At 31.5% G+C, this 21,300-nt stretch overlaps 2 protein-coding genes across 4 annotated transcripts; both read right to left on the bottom strand.

The window, feature by feature from the left end:
• Positions 1–2,749: 2,749 nt before the first annotated feature.
• LOC120193353 (ACD11 homolog protein-like) lies at positions 2,750–3,823 on the bottom strand. The gene is made up of 4 exons (XM_039195864.1): positions 3,522–3,823; positions 3,246–3,418; positions 3,023–3,168; positions 2,750–2,936 (listed from the first exon to the last, which is right to left on the bottom strand). Exons 1-4 carry the CDS (start codon positions 3,741–3,743, stop codon positions 2,830–2,832), a joined length of 648 nt encoding a protein of 215 aa, XP_039051795.1. The 5' UTR covers positions 3,744–3,823; the 3' UTR covers positions 2,750–2,829.
• An 848-nt stretch (positions 3,824–4,671) lies between these two features.
• LOC120193352 (ubiquitin receptor RAD23c-like) lies at positions 4,672–9,947 on the bottom strand. 3 transcript variants are annotated; one of them, XM_039195861.1, is made up of 13 exons: positions 9,810–9,947; positions 8,754–8,915; positions 8,300–8,353; positions 7,123–7,241; positions 7,003–7,050; positions 6,797–6,826; positions 6,455–6,632; positions 5,721–5,873; positions 5,566–5,637; positions 5,441–5,488; positions 5,230–5,339; positions 5,064–5,142; positions 4,672–4,977 (listed from the first exon to the last, which is right to left on the bottom strand). In XM_039195861.1, the coding sequence occupies exons 1-13, from the start codon at positions 9,873–9,875 to the stop codon at positions 4,861–4,863; spliced, it is 1,236 nt and encodes a 411-aa protein (XP_039051792.1). In that variant the 5' UTR covers positions 9,876–9,947; the 3' UTR covers positions 4,672–4,860. The 3 variants fall into 3 exon arrangements, with proteins under 3 accessions (XP_039051792.1, XP_039051793.1, XP_039051794.1); XM_039195862.1 differs by lacking the exon at positions 6,797–6,826; XM_039195863.1 differs by lacking the exon at positions 7,003–7,050.
• Positions 9,948–21,300: the final 11,353 nt, after the last annotated feature.

Here is a 21,300-nt window from a genome sequence, read left to right as displayed (position 1 = left end):
CACATGTAACGTTTTTTCAACTATCATGATTAAAATAATAATAATAGATTATAATGATTTTTAACTAATAAATTAAAGGCATAATGCAAATAAATATGTCAGTATATGTAAATTTGTCCTTATTGTTTTTTAGAATATTTGAACCCACAACGTTTAATTCTGATTCAAAAGTTCCTCGTTCGATAGAAATCGTTAGTCAACTGACGGTCAACGACTCCAGCTGACTAAGTAAGCACAAGTGAACACAAATAATGACGTAGCATATCCACGTCACTAATATATAATGAAGTTGAATTGACATATCAAACTTTTTAAAAAAAAATAATTTCAATAAGAATTTTATACCAATAAAAGATCGATACGTGTCATTTTCCTATCCACTCGATAAAAAAAATTCCTCTTTCCTGAACAGACAGAAAATTGTGAGATAACATGGAAACAATTTATGCCTCTTTTCATTTCAAGAATATCTACTCAATAAAATATGCATACATCTGTTCTAAGTCGAAAAGGCTTGGGGGTCGTATTGAACACTTTTATCTATTATTTTTATGATACGTTTTCTTATATTTTTAGCATATTAGTAATCTTTTGGTTGTTATTATCGTTTATCTTTTTTCAGGGTTGAAATTGACAATGTCACGACTGATCAAAATGACAATTATTTATTATCTGGTTGTTCTTTCCTGCTTTGGACTCTCTTATTGAATTTTGATATGTGGTTTACGTTTGTGGATAGTTTTCTCACGTCGCTTCATTTTGATTTGCGGTTTGTCAGTCATCTTTCAATAGTTTGATCTTATTTTAGGGTTCGTTTGCTAATATAGTCAGATTTATTCGTATATATCTTTTGTCTGAGTTTTTAACATTTTATTTGTATGATCCTTTATGATCTCAAGTAATTAGTTTATTTTATTAATGGGTTTAGGAAAATGTCCAATTATATGTTGTACAAATTCAATGGGTGAATAATGAGGAACATAACTACGAAAAAAGCATTATCTTTGTAATAAGATTTTATTTATTTTTATGACACGTTTTTTTATATTTTTAGCACATTAGCAATCTTTTGGTTGTTATTATCGTTTATCTTTTTTCAGGGTTGAAATTGACATTGTCACGACTGATCAAAATGACACTTATTTATTATCTGGTTGATCTTTCCTTCTTTGGACTCTCTTATTGAATTTTGATATGTGGTTTACGTTTGTGGATAGTTTTCTCACGTCGCTTCATTTTGATTTGCGGTTTGTCAGTCGTCTTTCAATAGTTTGATCTTATTTTAGGGTTCGTTTGCTAATATAGTCAGATCTATTCGTATATATCTTTTGTCTGAATTTTTAACATTTTCTTTGTATGGTCCTTTATGATCTCAAGTGATTAGTTTATTTTATTAATGGGTTCAGGAAAATGTCCAATTATATGTTTAGTTTATGATTATTATTGCAAACCTTCGTTGTAATTCTAAATATTTTTTATTTCAATAAAACTAACAACTTTCTATATATATATATAACTTCAACAAAAATATAAAAAATTTAAAAAAGTATTATTTTATATAATATTTAAATAACAAATAAAACAATATCTCAATACATCATATATATATATATATATATATATATTATTGAAAGACTTTCAACTAGGAATGCTTAATGAATTGAGCAACTCATGAGTTGTTTGAACTCGACTTGATAAATGATCGACTTGTGTTGACTTGACTCGAATTCGAACTTAACTCAAGACCTTAATGAATTGAGTCGAATAAGGTCCAACTCGACTCAATAAGTTCACGAGCAATTCGTTAATATATTTATAATTTTTTTACTAATTACCTTAAATACTATTAAAAATCTAAATAATAAAATTTAATTTACTAATAGATAATAAAAAATATATTAAATTATTAATTAATAAATCTTACTAATCTATTAATTTCCTAATAAATAAAAAAATATTAAATTATTAATTATTAATTTACTACATCCAAAAAAAAAGTTTTAATTATCTTACTAAAAAATATTATATGCTTAATGAGTAACGAGACAAGTAAAATTTAACGAGTTTTAATGGATAATGAATTGAGTCAAACAATATTTTTTTCTAACGAACACGAGTTAAACACTGTTTAACTAACGATCAACTCATTTAATAAGTACAATTATTTTCAATCTTTTGAAAATAAAAATTAATCTTTCCATAAATAAAATATTTTAATTTGATAATAAAAATTCATCTCTCTATAAATGAAATATTTTTAATTCAAAAAATAAAGAGAAATAAGATAGGTTGTGCAACTGTTATTAATAATATAACAAGTCCGGCTTTTACATTGAATGAGAAAACGGTACCAGCGGCAGCATCCACTATTGATATGGGAAAGTCCGTAACGTTTATCGTATCCTTTTTGACAATAGTGAGAGAATAAAAAAAAGGTTAAATTAGGGGACAAGTCCCATCACGGCCGCCCCTCCTCAAGCAAAAGAAAGAAAAGCAAATACAATACAAGTAGACACAAACCCCTACGGTGGAACTCTTGTGACGAGGCAAACCAGTAGGTCGCCACGTTGCTACGACAACGTCATGATTCGCCGCCTCAATAACAAACTAATATAATGCTGTGAATTAATTATATATAATTAGCGCAAAGGAGATGAATCCAAGTCATCGACAGATTGGCCGGTCCGATTCAAAATTATTTTATTTAAATCATTTATTAATACTAAACTTTATCAAGCCTGCAATTTAATTAAACAAAAAGATTAGTATTATTTTTATCTGAAATTATTTTTTCCCGCACCTACATATTAAATTTCCCAGTTAAAGAATTCACCAGTCCAAGCTGATCTTTCTGGAAATATAAAGCTTATCGATGTAATCTATGACTTGGCCTGAAGCTCTGATATACCTTTTCATCTTATTCTTCGCTGAATGATCTGCCAATCACAACGTCGTACGGTGCAATAAGTATGTCTGAGATTTCACATTAAGAAAAAACCATGGATTCAGATTTCATCAGTACCTGTTTCGTTGAGTTTCTGCAAAAGTTGTTCCCTTGTGGGAAGGGTATGCATTCCGGCAGAAACAGCCGTCCTTACAGCCCACGTGTGATACGGTGCACATACTTGAGCATAAGCCGTTGAAGCTGCATTTCTCAATGAATAATCCCTGGAATCATAGACACAAAATGTAAATACAAGAAGAAAGTGCAATTAAAAGGCAGGGGTAGGGGGGATATAGCATACTTGGATGACAGGAATTCTTCAAACAAGGCTCGGATGAGGTCAAGACCCTGTCTAACTCGACGCAGATCACGCGAATGGCTTCTTTGTTTCTTCACCGTCCCATTAGCAACGTCTACATCGAGTATATTTTCTATAGTGCCGAATCTCCTCGATGCTTCAGCAAGATTACCTACCTGGATCACAAGCATTAATCAATGGATGTCGAAGTGCATAAATCAACTGAATTAAACCTGGGTTTATCGGTAAATATCAATGGGATCTAAAAGGGAAGTGAACCTTGGCCACATACTCCATCTCGGCGAATCTGAAGGCGAGGCCGAGAGAATTAAAAAGAACAGAAACTAGAGAACACGCATGACACAACTCGTCCAACCGGAACCCTTCCTCCTTGGCTCGACACTCCAACGACTGCGATAAATCATCAAACGCAAGTGCTATCGTAGACAATGGAGTTCTCGTCGCCATTATGGGTTTATTATGTGAGTTTGGTAAAATCATCAATATCACTTGTCTGCTATATAGAATCTTTTTATGGGGTGGTGGTGGTTGTGATAGAAATGCCGTGTTTATCTGGAAATCGACAAAGACTTTGAATTTTCATCGAGACGAAAAGGCAGGGAAGAACGATGAAAGTGGTTAATCGGATAAATGTTTACGTGTTTGAGTAGGTTCGTATTGTTTCTGTTGTGAAACGAGGTGTTTGGAAAACGTCAAAACCGACGCACTACCGACACGATTGAAGATCTCTTTGGAAGGAATAATCAGACACCTTTTTTATTTTTTATTACCAGCATATATGAAGTGTCTAAATATAGTTTTGAGTCGGATTTAATTTTCAATCTGAGTTGAACTTCACCTACCATGTAAAAAAAAAAAAATTAATAAAATATATTTTTTTAATTTAGTTTGATTTTGAATTACAACTAAATCGATATTTGATTAGCTCATTTCGGAAGGTATTCGAAGGATTGTCACATGCATGGCATTTAAGGGCAAGTAAAGTTATTATTGAGATCAACAGCAGCGATACATTTCATTTGATGTCTCGGATTACACGGGGTGACAATGCCTTCTATCCTTCAGTATATACGTGAATTGCTGAATAAAAACTGGTTAATATCATTCTCACAGGTTCAGCCACGATCTTCCATGAAGATAGTTTTGGCCAAGTCCCTGATTTTCTTCTTTTAGTTTAAGCTCTTTGTTCAACAAAAATAAAAAGAAAAACACTTGGGAGTGTGTTTCAATGAGAAATTTTGAAAGGCATTTTTATCAAAAATTTCAAAAACAAAATAAATTTCATTCAACAAAATGATAAATTATTATAAAAAAAACTCATGGAATTCAAATAACCTAAATCTAAACAAACAATAAACAAAAGTCTACATGCAAATCGGTTCTCAAATATACACGAATAGAGAGGCACTTTATAATAATGGTCCTTAAAGAAAAGAACATCTTAAGACATATATATCCCTTGTGTCTGCACCAAACACTTCACATCACTTGATTAAGAAACTTAAAACAAAGTCGGAAGGGTCGGGAGGGACATGAATACCAAAAGCAAAGACAAAGAAAATGGTACTTCCCCTAGCCATTATCTTTTTTCCCCCAATTAATCCTCAAAATCGTTCATATGATCTAAAAGGTAGTTGGCTGCTAGTTCCTCGTTCTTGTTGCAGGCAAAGAAGACTTGTAGCACAGTTGCTCGATCAAACCCCATTGCTTCCAGCTGTAAAAAACCACATCATTCATCATTGCCAACAAAACAAGTGGCTAATTACGATCCAACTCGGCTTTTTACACAAAACACCTTACCCGTTCTATGGCTTCACGTTCCTCCGGAGTGACTTGTACAGCTTGTGGCATTGCGTCAGCCAATTGCCCCAATATGTTCCTATAATATGGAAGACGGCAAATAAGTATTCAATATATAAATGCACAACTAGGTTCAAGAATAGGGAAACAAAGTGATACGACTCACCCCTCTCCACCTTCTGCAGGTTCATTGATCAAGCGAAGAAAATCAGCCTGATGCTCTTGAATAAGTCTCATTAGATGAGGGTTTTGCTTTCCCAACTCTTGAAGCATAGGCTGCCAAAAACCCAATAATCAAAACCATTCAGAAAAGGTTATGGAGACAAAGGAAAATGAAAGTATATACGACCATCATAAAAAACAAATGAGAGAATAACCTGCAATATCTGGGGGTTGGCCTGCACCATTGCTCGTAAAGCTTGGAACTGCAAGAGAGAAAGGCCAAATGAGTACATCCGAGGTAGGAGTCTACATGAGGAGAGAAAGAGAAAGAGAGAGAGACCTGTTGACTGTTGCGTAAGAAATCAAGAGTGCCTGCCTCTGCACCACCACCTGTGCCCATGTTGGGAAGGCCCTGTATCAAGAAAGGACCACCAATCAAGTTCATGGTTTTCTCGTCATCTAAATTAACAAATATTTATTGAATTTCAACTATACTTGTGGAAAGAGGTCTAAAGGATTTGCATTGGGTCCGCTCGTGGGAACAGCTGCTGCTTGAGCAGGCTGTTGAGGTTCTGCTTGAGGATTATTTGTTTGCCCAACTACAGGGCCACGGGCCACGGGTGGAGCTTCAGCTTGCTCTGGGATACCCTATAATTAGCAATGATTGTAGAATTAAATGAGCAGCAGCAGCAGCTAAAATGTAGGAAATAAAATGATTCTCTCCAACAAAAAAGAGATGGTTTCTAGGTCATGCAAATAAATAAAAATTAAATTTACAAGTTCACAAACGAAAATAACACCGACACACCGTAGGAGAGGACAAGAAATGCTAAATAGCCCGGGATGAAATGGCATTAAATGGGATATCATAATTCCAACACAGCATATCTTTTGCTCCAAAAACGCACACTTATCCCCTAGTAAAAAATGACTACAAAATGGAAGTGCATTTCAGGCATATTTTTACCTAAATCATATACCAATTAAAGAAAACAAAGTTGCGCATACAATTACATCAAACTATAAATGATAAAACGGTGTGATCATCATTCCCAAAAAACCTATTGATATGACCTCAGTCTATCAGGAATTACCACATTTAAACTAAGAAGAAAAATAAAACAATCGCAGTATCAACAAGTCAATAACCATATGTAAAGTTGACAACGGGATGCACTCAAGAGAGCACTCACTTCACCATCTTCAAGTAAGATACAAGGAATACTTACAGAATATAAATATTCAACAGCTCTCTCTGGGTTATTATAAGCTGCTCGAAGAGCACGAACAACAGTATCCCTATCCCAGGTTCCCCCACCAATGTCAAGAATTTGTTGGATTGCTCCTTCCAAGTTGTTTCCTGCTACAAGATTAGATGCTGCTTGACCATAAACATCAGATTCTGACCTGTTCCCAAAGATACAGAAGATATCACAAAAATGCAAGGCAAAAAAGAGGAAAACCAGGAGCTTCCCTATTGGAAAGAACTTCAAGACGAATTAAAGAAAAAGCATGCCTTACACCCTTTAAAAAAGGATAAATGGAATTAGAATCTGATAAAGGTTACTCACGCAGTGGTATTTGATGCAACAGGTGCAGCCCTGAAAAACACATAAGCATATTAATCAGTTATAGAGCAGTTCATCTCAACAAAAGGAGTAGGACTTACCAGGAGCTTCCCTATTGGAAAGAACTTCAAGACGAATTAAAGAAAAAGCATGCCTTACACCCTTTAAAACAGGATAAATGGAATTACAATCTGAGAAAGGTTACTCACGCAGTGGTATTTGATGCAACAGCTGCAGATTCAGAGACAGGTGCAGCCCTGAAAAACACATAAGCGTATTAATCAGTTACAGAGCAGTTCATCTCAACAAGAGTAAGGAGTAGGACTTACACAGCTGAAGTTGCAACAGGTGTAGAAGTAACTGATGCTGGTGCTGGTACCGGTGCTGGAACCGGTGCTGGAACCGGCGCTGGAGCCGGCGCTGGTGCCAGTGCACTTGCCTGGGGAGCCTGCAAAGATGAAATTTAGCCTACGACGAGAAAACAACAATAATTCTTTTATCGGATACCACTACTCAATAACATTTGTATAATGTGCACAGTTTCGAAAAGTAATTAACCTAAATATTATATAGTGCATTGCGGGAAGAAAACTAATATTTACAATCATACTCAAAAGGAAATTGAAGGCCAAAATCCATATAATAATTTTGTGAGTTGAAAGCTAACGTTGTGCACGTTCATACATAATTATTATTGTTCTTGTCGTCGTTGGCAAGCACATTGAAAACATTCTTGATGGATTAAATAAATCAAAAAGAAAATTTGCTTCTGTTCTTGATAGATTAAAGAGATAATAGGATAGTGGCCATTAGCTTTCAGGTTGACTTGAATAAGAGGTTGTTTAACTAATAAATGTTTAAAGGAAAGATCAAGTTGGCAATTAAACCAACTCAGATTCCAAAATTCATATAATGATTTTGCGTGAGTTAATAGCCAAGTTTGTCCACATTCCAACATCATCATCATATTTAATATAAGATTATTATTTGGTAAGTAAATTCACATAATTTCGAGGATCTAAATAAAAAAAATGCTACTATTCTTGATAGGTTCAATGATGAGAGGATTGGATAGTGGTCACTAGCTTTCTTGCTGACTTGCCATTGGAAGGGAACGAAAGAGAACAATTGAAATAACTGAGAAAATTGAGTATGAGATTGTGTGACCAATAAATGTTTAAAAGAAAAAGACCAAGTCAGTAAACAAACCAACTCAGTCACCAACATTATATACATATCACTCAACAGTTAAACTAAGATAGCAGTTGGGCACAAAACAACACAAATTTTTTGCTCATCAGTCATCATAGCATTTAAGGGAAAATAGTTTTTCCACTAGGAGAAAACAGAATCCTGATTCATGTTATACCAAATTCAAATGTCTTCTCAGAAATATAGTTGAAAAGGCACATTGACAATAATTGCTCGCAATCAATTATGCATGCAAGTAATATTCAGAAAAGGAGTGGAAAACACAGAAAAAGACACGACAAAACTAAAGCTTACTTTAGTGGTAGAAGCTGTTGAAGCAGTTGCACCCCCACCAGATGAACTCTTACTCTAGCATTGGTTTAAGCCAAAAATAGTCATGATTAGTACCAAATGAAACATAGTGAAAAATAAATAAGAATACAAGTAGATTAAACGACGAGATAACACCAAGAATTCATACTGTGGGTTCAGCAAAAAAAAACATTGTAAGAAGCAACTAAAGCAAGGCAACAACCAGTTCTCAATGAACATGATGATAACACAATCTGTCATAAGATACCTTCTGAATTCAAAAGCCTCAATAAAAAAATCAAGACAGATTATGCATTTAACAGGACAAAGGAAGCATACTTTGGTCAGCAAGGTTTAAAGGGTTGCTTAAAATTTACAAACACAAGAAAGAGAGAGAGGGAGGGAGTGGGCGAGAGAACTTAAGGATTCATATATTGTAATTTGTAATCAATCTCACCTTAGTCAACATGATAACAATAAAGCTATTTTCGGCAACGCTGTTCTCAGCCAATGTTGTGTCATCTTTAAGAACCTTCCCCTTGTGGATAAGCATTTGTTGTGAAGCAGGATAAATATCTGATCCTTGAACTGTTTCTATGTTCTTCTTTACATCAGCTACCTGGAAGAAAATTTACAAGTAATAACAGAATCATAATACACCACAATGAGGAATTAAAAGCAGCTGCAACATACAGTTTATCCAGAAGGCATCAATCCCCCTGATATATATTAAAATAAGAGATATAGTGGAAGGGGGAAGCATAAGGAAAAGGAGGAAATTAATTAAAATAAAATTATTATATTAAATAAGTATAATATCCACATCCTTCAAACAACACAACCCTTGATCAGCAGTAACCACAGAATGAAGAATTTCATTCTCACTGTGTCTCACAATGGTAATCTATTTATAGAATATTTTTCAAAAACAAACTCTATACCTTCAATCTGGTGCTATACTCACATTGATTGAAGAAAGTTCAGTCCCAAATGAGAGAATATTTTTTTGATAAAATAATATATTAGTATATTTTAATGTTCAAAGCTTGTATGTTCTCTGGTCAAACCTTAGGTCTGGTACAGAGAAAATAACATTCACATAGCAATATAGACAGTCAATATATTTGTATAAAAGGGCACAGCTTAATCAAATAGAGCAATTCCTTTTTCTCACTAAACATATTAACTCCCATCCTGCTTGCGACCCAGAACTTAATAAGTTATAGGCAATTGTTAATCTCCCCGAGAAGAGTTGACACCGCAATTAACTATACGAGTTATCAGCCACTTAACCCTAATTAAAGTAACAATCCCACTCAACACGGTCGACGTAATCAATACTAAAAAATTGAACAAATCATTCAAGAATGAAGATCCCAAAATTCAATTTCATGGACGCTAAAACAAACAATTACACAAAAATAAAAATAAATATAAGCGGATTCTAATCGTACAACCCTAATTGATTCAAAAAAGGGGGAAGCGTAAGTTAGAAAAGGAAGAAGAAACAAACCGAATCTTCTGGTTTGACTTCAATATCGAAATGAGTGCCTTTGAGAGTCTTGACGAAAATCTTCATCTTCTTCGAATTGGATCTCTCTCGCACACTGTTTCTTTTCCCCCTTTTTCTTAATAAAAAATCCGCCGATCTTATTTATATATGTAGATAGAATTAGAACCGTTGGCAAGTAAGGAATATCTAGTAGAGCACTCCAAATATGAAATCAGTATGAGCAAATGGATAATCATCTGACACGTGGGTAAAAGTGAATCGACGGTGAATAGTAATTTAACCCACTATTTATTCTATTAGTTATATATTTATTTAGAGACTGTTTGTTTACTTCAGAATGATTAAGCGCGGAATGATTCAGAGATTCTGTATGAATTAGCTCTAAACGTGACATATTATTTGATAATGGCTCTGAATTATTCAGAATGTATTTCTGTATTGAATCATTCAGCATTATTTTGCTAAATCAGTCAGCACTGAATCATTCAGAGGTGCGGAACAAACCCGCTGAATGTTGAACGGTTCAGCATTCAACGCTGAATAGTTTCATTAAGAGGCAAACAAACAGTTCCTTAGTCTTACATTATAAATAATTATCAAAAGTACATCATTTTTTATCTACATATCTAAAGTATTTTTTGATTAAAATAAGAAATTAAATATTCAATTTTTTCATCTAAGTTTTAAAAAAATTGACACATAATATTAATTAAAGAATACAAGTATTTAGATAAAAAGAATAAATACTTTAAGTATCTATTTCAATAAAAATAATTTATATATTTATTTTGACTAAAGATGGTATATTTTATATATTTATTTATGACATAAGTCTTATTTTTACGAATATAATGATATACAGATTATGTATTCTTCTTATTTTAGTGTACTTATGTCGTACCATCCCTTTGCTAGTTTAAAAGAAATTTCCAAGGAGTTTGGTACTACGAAGGAGTAGTTTGGTGTTAGCCCTAACCAAAGTCACAAACCGAGTAAATGTTCGGTACCGGGTAGATGGTTGAGTTGTATATGTTTATACCATTGAGACATTGCGTCTTCATCGTAAAAAATAATACAATATATGAAAATAAAGTATAATTCATGATAAAAAAATATAAAGAACAGTTAAAATAAACTAAAATAGGAGGTCTAGTTAAGTATTTATTCATATATATATATTTAATAAGAAAAATGATAGAGTATTTAAACGAATAAAATTTGAAAATCTAATGATGAAAACAAAAGTTGGCGAGTAAATATGTAGATACTAAAACTTGAGTCTTAAATTTTTTTGAAATCCTGTATTCTAGATAATATTTTATGTATAATATGTAGAATTCTTTTATAAATTTTAAATCTAATTCTAGTTTTAGAGGGGAGCGGACGAAGAGATTATAAAGGAAGAAAGGAGAATGTTCTTAGTGAATATAAAACTCATTATTTAAAGAAATATAAGAATAAAAATGAATAATTTAACCGACCGACTAAATATATTTGCTCATATAAAATTTATTTTTTAAAATCCATCGTGATTTAGATATATCATATCTGGGGTCTGTCTGTGTTAATGTTGATTTATATTCATATATAAATATATTATGAAGGGATATGGGATATGAACCATGAAAAATAATCTTATATTGGGTAGCAAGATTTGGACTCTATATGAGTCACGGGCCAATCTATTTCAGCCCAAGTGAAACTCAGCACTTTAAAAGCGATGTAGAGGAAAATCATTCATATTTACCCTAAAAAGCTCATTTTAGAACCCCCAAACACAAAAATCCCCACCCCATTCATTCCTAAGGGTCGTTTCGTTCACGGCATAAGATATTACCGAAGGAATGAAATTCTCATTCTTTCATTTGGTTGGTCAGTAATTCTATTGTCGATAATCTTTTATTACCAATAGTAGATTTTTTTGGTATATTTCTGGGAATGTGATTACCCTATTCCCTTAGGTATTGTTGGATTACCGACGTTTTGGACTAAAATGTCTTTAAAAAAAATTTTAATATCATTATTCTATCGTTGAATAATAAAAATTCTACGAATGTTATCCAACAAATTTATCTTTAAACTATTTTAGATTTATAAAAAAAATCTATAATTAAAATTTTATATGAAGTTCCGGGATTAAAATAAAATTTTACCCTTTCATTAAATCTATTTATCTTTTCAATTTTGTGTCTTTAAAAATTTTAAATTCATAAAATTTATATAATTTTTTTATTACCAATAATTTTTTATTACCAATAGTAGATTTTTTGGTATATTTTCGGGAATGTGATTACCCACTTCCCTTAGGTATTGTTGGATTACCGACGTTTTGGACTAAAATGTCTTTAAAAACTTTTTTAATATCATTCTTCTATCATTGAATAATAAAAATTCTACGAATGTTATCCAACAAATTTATCTTTAAACTATTTTAGATTTATAAAAAAATATATAATTAAAATTTTATATGAAGTTCTGAGATTAAAATAAAATTTTACCATTTCATTAAATCTATTTATCTTTTCAATTTTGTAAAAAAAATTATATAAATTTTATGAATTTAAAATTTTTAAAGAAACATATAAATTAATTACAGTAATATTATATTAGAATTCAACTTGTTAAATATATATATAATAAGAACAATTTGGTAAAATACACATTCCAATAATATTTTATTTATTTAACTAAATACTGTAATATTACATTCTTGCTAAACCAACCAAACACAAAATACAACATTTTCAGTAATCTTATTCTCCGATAATCTTTTATTCTCACTGATAATCTTACATTCCGTGAGCCAAACACATCTTAAGTATCTAGAAAAAAATGGAGTTTAATGAGAAACTCAAAACAATGATGATTATAATTAAATTATTTAATCTTTTAAAAAAAATTGATATAATTTTTCTAGGATAGCTAGCCTCTCATTTTAACTCTAATCATCGAGACAAGGGACAGATGCGTTAATTTCTCTAGTAGAATAAATGCATACTTATTATTTCAAAAAATATTAAATTAAATTAAATATTTTAAGGAGAAGAAAAAAAATTAAAGAAATTTGCATATCTATTTTTCTTAAAAAAATTTAAAATTTTAAAAATGTTCTTTTAAAAGACCGATTGAACAAAAGAAACATTTTAAAAAAATATAATAATATTTATCTAGAAAACTTGGATCTAAATTCACACACACAAACACACACACATATATATATATATACACACACACATAAACACACAAACACGCATATATATATATATATATTACACTGCTCGAACAGCTAAAAAAATAAAATTTTCTTAATCAATCATAACATCACTCTAACGATACTACTATATATTTTAAAATTGTGGAACATTTATAAGAAAATTTGAACTGATAAATCAAGAAAAGTCCTTAAGATAATTATATGATTTATTACCTAAGGGATTTAAATTAAATGTCATATATAAATTTATTATAGGTACGATTCTTTTGACCTAAATAAAATAAATAATATTTTATTATACTAAAATAATTTTAATTATTTTATTCGATAATCGTTCTAAAAATAAGATAAATAATATTATAATAATACTATTATCATTTAATAAATAATACTAAAATCACTGAATAAAAAAGTTCAAAATCATGAATCACGTCTCAGAGTACAAATATATTAAAATAAGGGTAAATTATACAAATGGTCATTGAAAATTTCAAATGTTTGCATTTAGGTCCCTAAACTTTTAAAACTTACAATACAGTCACTAAACATTTAATTTATTTGCAATATGGTCCCCGACGTAACTTACGTTTCACTGCCGTTATGGTGAATTATATAAATGTCACTGAACTTTTCAGGCACTTGCATTTAGGTTCCCCCAACTTTTAAAACTTACAACACGATCACCAATTACCTTTTAAACCCCAAACTTCAAAATACTTCAATTACACTCTAAACCACAAATTTCAAAATATTTCAATTACATGCCCAACCCCAAATTCATAATACATTCTCAAAATATGCCATAACAAACTGAACTTGAAGCATCAACCCTAAACCCTCAAAATATAACCCTAAACCCTCAAAATATAACCCTAAATGCTAAATTTCCCCACCAATTAACCCAACATAATCAACAACATTTAGTTATTTTGGGTCCATATCAATAAGTGATTATGTTGGGTTTAGGATTTAAAAGATAGATTTAACCAACTATAAGTGAACAATACTCAATTTGATTTGAAAAAATTATTTTTAGACTTGAATTGATTCAAAAAAACTTGATACAAATTGACTTTGAGTTGTAATTTCATAAACTCAACTTAAAAAAAATTCAAGTTAAAATCGAGTTGAAAAATAAAGCTTGAATATCTCAAAAATTTTAGTAATTAGTGGATTAATTTTTAAGTTTGAGTCAAGTCCCTTGACTCTGTATCATATATGTATACCACATATGGAAAAATATGAAGAAATATATGTAATGTATATGGTTAAAAAACTATTTAAATTAGAATCAAATAATATTATAGCATTATAAATATTTATAATTAAATTTAAACAGAAACTCAAAAATTCAATTCAATTCGACTTGATTTAAATTTTATAAACTCAAATCGAAAAAATTTCGAGTCAACTATTTTATAAACTAAACTGAATTAGAATAAAATAATATTATAATATGATAAATATTTATAATTAAATTTGAACAAAAACTCGAAAATTCAATTCAATTTGATTTAAATTTTATAAACTCAATTCGAAAAAATTTCGAGTCAATTGTTTTTATAAACTGAATTGAGTATTTAGCTCCAATATAACCATAAATCCAACATAATCACTTATTGTTCACTTATAGTTGGTTAAATTTTTTTAAAAATGGATATATTTTGAGGGTTTAGGGTTATTGCTTCAAGTTCAGTTTGTTACGGTAGATTTTGAGAATGGATTATGAATTTGGGGTTGGGCATGTAATTAAAGTACTTTGGAATTTGATTTTTAGAATGTAATTAAAGTATTTTAAAATTTGGGGTTTAAAATGTAATTGGTGATTGTGTTGCAAGTTTTAAAAGTTGAACTGACCTAAATGCAACGTCTTAAAAGTTCAGTGATCATTTATAGAATTTACCCTAACGGAAGTGAAAGAGACTGTTGAGTTAATCGATTGATGGAATCGGCCAAGAGGGGGGTGAATTGGCAATTAAATTTTTGTGGAAGCTTTTGCAAAAAATTGAAAGTATTTGCACAGCGATTTAGAGTGGTTCGATTTTCTCAATCAAAGTCTACGTCCACTACCTTAGCTATCCACACTAAGGATTTTCTAACAAATTCACTAATTTGTTCTTTCTTTTGAGGCCAAATAGATAACCTTACAACACCCTCAATAATATACCCCAATTCTTGAGAACACTCTTTCCCAAAGAGAATATTACAAATTTGCAAACTTACAAAGAAATCCTCACAAGGTAGATTGTTTGCACAATTCTAGAACAAAGAAAAGAACACTCAATAATGAATACAATTGAGTACAAATAGTGTTCTTGAAAGCAAAATGAATATTGAATGAAAAATAGGCTTGAAATGCACAAACTTGAGGTTTGATGCTTTCTCTTTGATTCTCTCTTGATTCTAGTTGCTTGTTGTTTCTTGTTCTTGATCAATGGCTTATAAGCTTGTTTAAATACACCTTGAATCACTTCTGAACGTTGGGGATGATTAGTGGAGTCAATAGAGTCGTTTAAGTGTGAAAATAATTAATTAAAGCAGTTGGGAGCGTCAGTGCATCGATGCATACCCATGGTGCATCGGTGCATCAGTGTAAAATTCAAATATTTTGACCGTTGGACCCTTAGTGCATCGGTGCACTAAGAGTGCATCGATGCATCAAGTGCATTCGATATTTCAAAATAGCCAAAGTGCATCGATGCATGACTGGTGAAACGATGCATCAAATGCATTCGATGTTTTCATAAAATCCTCAGTGCATCGGTGCATGGTAAGTGCATCGATGCATGAAATGCATTCGATGTTCAATTTAATTCATGGTGCATCGATACATGGATTGGTGCATCACTCTAAAAAATTGATTTTAGGCTTGATTTTGATTCAAAATACTTTGTGAAAATTGTTTCAAAAATATATTAAGTATAAAACACAATTTTACACATTTAGTAAGGTTTGAAATTGATTTTAAAAGACTTGGAGTAATAATTGGATATTCGATTAATTGAATCGAATATACTTAGAAAATCATTTGTAAAATCTTAAAATTCATTTAAACTAATTTGTTATATCGAAACACAAAAATGTTTTCAACAATCTCCCCCTTTTTGATATAACAAAACATTTGTGTTAATTTAAGATTTTCTAAAAAATTGAAATCAATTTTGAAAAATTACTCCCCCTTACTATAACACTTCTCCCTTTTTAAAAAACATTTTTAACATTTATCCCCCTTTCTGTTAAATAAAAAAGACTTAAAAACCAATTTAAACAAGGTTTTGAAATAACATAGCCAATTGATTATATATATATATATATATATATATAGTTTTAGCTGCTAAGATCACAATCAAAAGAGAGATTAGCCACTAGTTTCATAATAAATATTCATAATAAAATGTGAAATGGTAAATTGGTCATATTTCAACTAAAAAATAAATAATGCATATATTGAAACAAACCAAAATATATATGAAATAAAAGTTCAAATATCCATCAAATAAACATCCAACAATCAAAGAAAGACAATCCAAAATGTTTTCAACAATTGAAATTCAAGTTCAAACCCAAAAACAATCAAAGCAAGATAAGTCTATTCATCCATCGAATGATCGAGAGGAGGAGGAGGATAACGAGCTCTCATCTCAAGTGTAAGTTCATCCAAACGATCATTCATATCTTGTTGTCGAGCTCCCAAGGTAGAGAGATGTGACTCAATGAATGTGAAGCGCAAATCCATGGACGCATACCGTAAATCAAATGTCTCAAAAAACGAAGGAAAATATGGAGGCATTTGATCTTCTTGTGGAGCTGTTTTCGGTGCAGGCTCATCATCAAGTACGTGATCATCGACGTCTTGCATAAGTTGTTGAAATTCAGGATCATCGTCAGAAGCTGGAGCCGGAGGAGGAGGAGCACAAGAGGAGCTATGACCAACTCACGAGAAATTAGCTCCCGGAGTTTGCTTTCCAGGTCTAAAAACCCATTGACCAGTTACCTCGTCTTGTTTCCAATCCGCTTTCTTCAAGGATGTGAGATTGATTTGATTTTGGAGTAGGATAGGATTGTCGAGAGAGACGTCTAGACCAAGTTTGATAAAGAGGTTACTAGGAAGACATCCATAAATCAATGTTTCAACATGTTTTGAAGGAACAATGTTTATGATGTCCACTAGTTGACTAAATATAATGTGGGGCATATTTATTTTGATTTTATTTTTAATACAATACATCCACCATAAATCCCTAGCACGAAGTGTGGAGTACCTACCTCCGGATGGTCTAAACCACCAAGAGATCATCAAATGGAGAAAACGATCGTGATGAGATCGTAGAGTACTAACACTTGAGTTTGGAACATAGGGATATTCCATATTTTCACTCTCATTATATACACCACTATCATCTAAACCAAATCGGAAAGCTATAGTCTCGGGGTCAATATTAATATATTGGACTAAAAGATAGGATCTAATGGCTATAGTTCCACATTGAGTTTCATTTTGAATACACACCGCATTGGAATAGAAAATGCGGACCAATTGTTGATAGACGATAGGTTTAAGCTTAAACACTTTATTAAACTTCCAAGCTTTAAGAATCGGAAGGTATTCGAAATCAATGTCAACCATGACTTGAAGCGAATGAATACGCTCTTCACAGATTCTATAAGTTTGGAAAGAATTTCTGTACCTAGAGTACAATTCGTCTCTACGACGCTGAGGCATGTTAAAACAAGATCCTAATAGAGATGCCAGTGGAGGAGGAACGAGATTAGGAGGTTGGTTTGAACGAGAACGACTCGACGAAGTCCTAGGGCATTTGGGATTAGACATGGTTTAAGAATCAAAAAAAGAAATATAACCTGTAAATTGAAACACATGTATGCACAATAATCAATCCTAAAAATCAATTGAGCCCTCAATAATTCAAGGTTCTCTAAATTGAATCCTAATGGGCAATGTTTTGAAAAACTATTTGAAAATAATATTTGTAAATAATATGTATAGTTTTTTTATGAAAACAACATAATTAAATCAAAAACATAAAATTTAGAAATTAAATATAGATTTTTGATTTTTTTTTCGAAAATTCACAAATTCTTTGAAAATTTGTGAGTTTTTTATGAAATTAGTTGTAAAAAACTAGTTTGTAAATCATCAAACTATCAATGCCCGATATAATGTTCATCCTAGAACTAATTAAAACTAGTCCTAAGATCAAAAATCAATAAAATAGGGTTTTTGAAATATTACCTTGAAAATTTCGGATTTGAGAGGAATTGATGTTGTTTTGCATGATTTGATGATAAATGCAGGATTGAGAGTTGAAAAACTCAAAGATTCCAACAATATTTTGTTGATTTTAAGCAAAAAGAGATTTTAGAGAGAGAGAGGCGAACGACGTGAGTGTTTTAGAGTTAGGTTTTGAGAAGATGAAGAAAATCATGAGTTTTATCTAAAAACCCGACGTATGCATCGATGCATGACCCTGTACATCGATGCACATTCAAGGTGTGCATCGGTGCATCAACATGATGAATCGATGCACATTCAAAGGGATGTATCGATGCACTGTTAAGTGTATCGATGCATGAAACACAGAAATGTCAAAAATCCGTTTTAAACACTTAAAATGCTAAATTAATTAGCTCTAGTGGTATTGACAACTCATATGTTGAGAATTAATCATGTTCAATCAATCAAATTAATCTTTGAACATAAAATTAATTTTCACCAAATAATATAAACTCCCCCTACCTAATAGCAATGAATGCAATAAAAAAATTACTATTATAAGCACTTTTTTATTTATTCTTAAAAGTGCTAAAATTATTTTAAACACTAAGTGAAGATAGGTCAGTTAAATCTAATTCTCTCCTAAGTGTCCAAAATCTTTCCTTGTCTAAAGGTTTTGTAAAGATATCTGCTAATTGATGCAAAGTATCAACAAATTCTAGAACTACATCTTCCTTAGTGACATGGTCTCTAATGAAGTGATGTATTATTTCAATGTGCTTAGTTCTAGAGTGTTGGATGTGATTTTTAGTGAGACAAATAGCACTAGTATTGTCACAATTGATAGGAGTGGTACCTACTTCAATTCCATAATCAAAAAGTTGTTGTTTCATCCATAAAACTTGTGCACAACAACTACCGGCTGAAATGTATTCTGCTTCAGTGGTAGACAATGCAACACAATTTTGTTTCTTTGAAAACCAAGAAATCAGTATATTTCCAATGAATTGGCAAGTACCAGAGGTGCTTTTCCTATCTAATTTGCATCCTCCATAATCCGCATCAGAAAAAGCATGCAAGCTAAAGCTAGAGTAACTAGGATACCAAAATCCTAAACTAGGAGTGTCCTTAAGGTATCTAAAGATTCTCTTAGCAGCTAGTAAATGTGATTCATTAGGGCATGATTAAAATCTAGCACACAAGCAAACAATAAACATAATGTCCGGTCTACTTGCAGTTAGATAAAGTAAAGATCCAATCATTGACCTATATAATTTAACATCTACACATTTACCTCCTTCATCTAAGTCAAGCTTTGTTGAAGAGCTCATTGGAGTGTCATGAGGCTTGCCATTTTCCAGTCCAAATTTCTTTAGCATATCTTTGACATAACGTACTTAGTTTGATTGATGAAGATGTCATCTTTTCTTTGCTTGATTTGGAGTCCCAAGAAAAATTAGAGCTCCCCCATCATGCTCATTCCGAATTCGCTTTGCATTAGCTTAGAAAATTCTTGGCAAAGAACATCATTAGTATAACCAAATATTATATCATCAACATAAATTTGAACTACTAATAAATCTTTACCTTTATGCTTTAAAAACAATGTAGTGTCAACCTTCCCTTTTGAAAAACCCTTTTCAATTAAAAAGTTTGACAATATTTCATACCAAGCTCTAGGAGCTTGTTTTAAACCATAAAGTGATTTTGTTAATTTAAGAACATGATCCGGAAATTTTGAATCTTCAAAACCTGGAGGTTATTCCACATACACTTCTTCTTTTATAAAACCATTTGAAAATGCACTTTTAACATCTATTTGATATAATTTAAATTCATGAAAACATACAAATGCTAATAATATTCTAATTGCTTCAATCCTAGATACATGAGCATATGTTTCATCATAGTCTATGCCTTCTTCTTGAGTATACCCATCTAGTACCTACAGTAGATTTATTACTAGGCCTTTCAACTAATGACCATACTTTACTTCTCTCAAATTGATTTAATTCTTCTTGCATAGCCATAATCCAATGTTCATCATTTAATGCTTCTTTAATATTCATAGGCTCTATGCATGAAATAAATGCAACATAATTACAAATATTTCTAAGAGAAGATCGAGTTGTTACCCTTTTGGATGGATCACCTATAATCTCAACATCCTTGACATAGTTGTACTCTCTTGGATAAGATACGTCCCTTTCTCCAATGGTTGGATTCTCGAGAGGATCATAAGTTTCCTCATCTTTCGTTTCTTCCTTTGATGATGATTCTCCAACGTCATGTCTAACGTCATTTGTATTTATAATACCTACATCATCATTAAAACAAGAATCCTTCCTCGGAAGGAGATTATCATCGAAAACAACATGTATAGACTCTTCTACAACTAAAGTTGTTTTATTAAATACTCGATAAGCTTTAGAATTTAAGGAATAATCCAGAAAATTACTTCATCACTTTTAGCATCAAATTTGCCAATGTTTTCTTTACCGTTGTTTAAAACAAAACATTTACATCCAAAATGATGAAAATAACTAATGATAGGCTTTTTATTTTTGAAAATTTCATGTGGAGTGTTCTTTAAAATTGGCCTAATCATTACTCGATTTACAACATAACAAGCGGTATTTGTGGTTTCCGCCCAAAAATATTTTGGCAAATTATTTTCACAAAGCATGGTTCTAGCCATTTCTTCTAAAGTTTGATTTTTTTCTCTCAACAACTCCATTTTGTTGAGGGGTTCTAGGTGCTGAAAAATTATGACTAATACCATTAAAACTACAAAACTCATTAAATCCAAGATTTTCAAATTCAGTGCCATGATCACCTCTAACACTAGTGATAGAGTAACCTTTTTCGTTTTGGATTACTTTTGAAAATGTGATGAAATTTTCTAATGCTTCATCTTTAGTACTTAAGAATAGAACCCAAGTATATCTAGAATAGCCATCTACCAAGACAAATGCATATTGTTTTCCACCCAAGCTAGTAGTTCTAGTTGGCCCAAAAAGATCTATATGGATAAATTGTAATAC

The sequence above is a fragment of the Hibiscus syriacus genome, unplaced genomic scaffold, assembly GCF_006381635.1.
Source record: "Hibiscus syriacus cultivar Baekdansim isolate YM2019G1 unplaced genomic scaffold, ASM638163v2 tig00116995_pilon, whole genome shotgun sequence".
Taxonomy (NCBI): Eukaryota; Viridiplantae; Streptophyta; class Magnoliopsida; order Malvales; family Malvaceae; genus Hibiscus; species Hibiscus syriacus.
Note: the sequence above shows the minus strand (reverse complement) of the source record. Positions and strands in the feature narration are given on the sequence as shown.

Bases quoted from the DNA above. Each gene is read 5' to 3' on its own strand.
- LOC120193353 (XM_039195864.1), bottom strand. From the start codon at position 3,743: ATGATTTTACCAAACTCACATAATAAACCCATAATGGCGACGAGAACT. The intron at 3,419-3,521 runs GTTCACTTCCCT...CTTGTGATCCAG, and splicing joins AGATGGAGTATGTGGCCAAG to GTAGGTAATCTTGCTGAAGC. The intron at 3,169-3,245 runs GTATGCTATATC...CTATGATTCCAG, and splicing joins GAAGAATTCCTGTCATCCAA to GGATTATTCATTGAGAAATG.
- LOC120193352 (XM_039195861.1), bottom strand. From the start codon at position 9,875: ATGAAGATTTTCGTCAAGACTCTCAAAGGCACTCATTTCGATATTGAA. The intron at 8,916-9,809 runs GTTTGTTTCTTC...ATTTTCTTCCAG, and splicing joins AAGTCAAACCAGAAGATTCG to GTAGCTGATGTAAAGAAGAA. The intron at 8,354-8,753 runs GTGAGATTGATT...AACCAATGCTAG, and splicing joins TTGTTATCATGTTGACTAAG to AGTAAGAGTTCATCTGGTGG.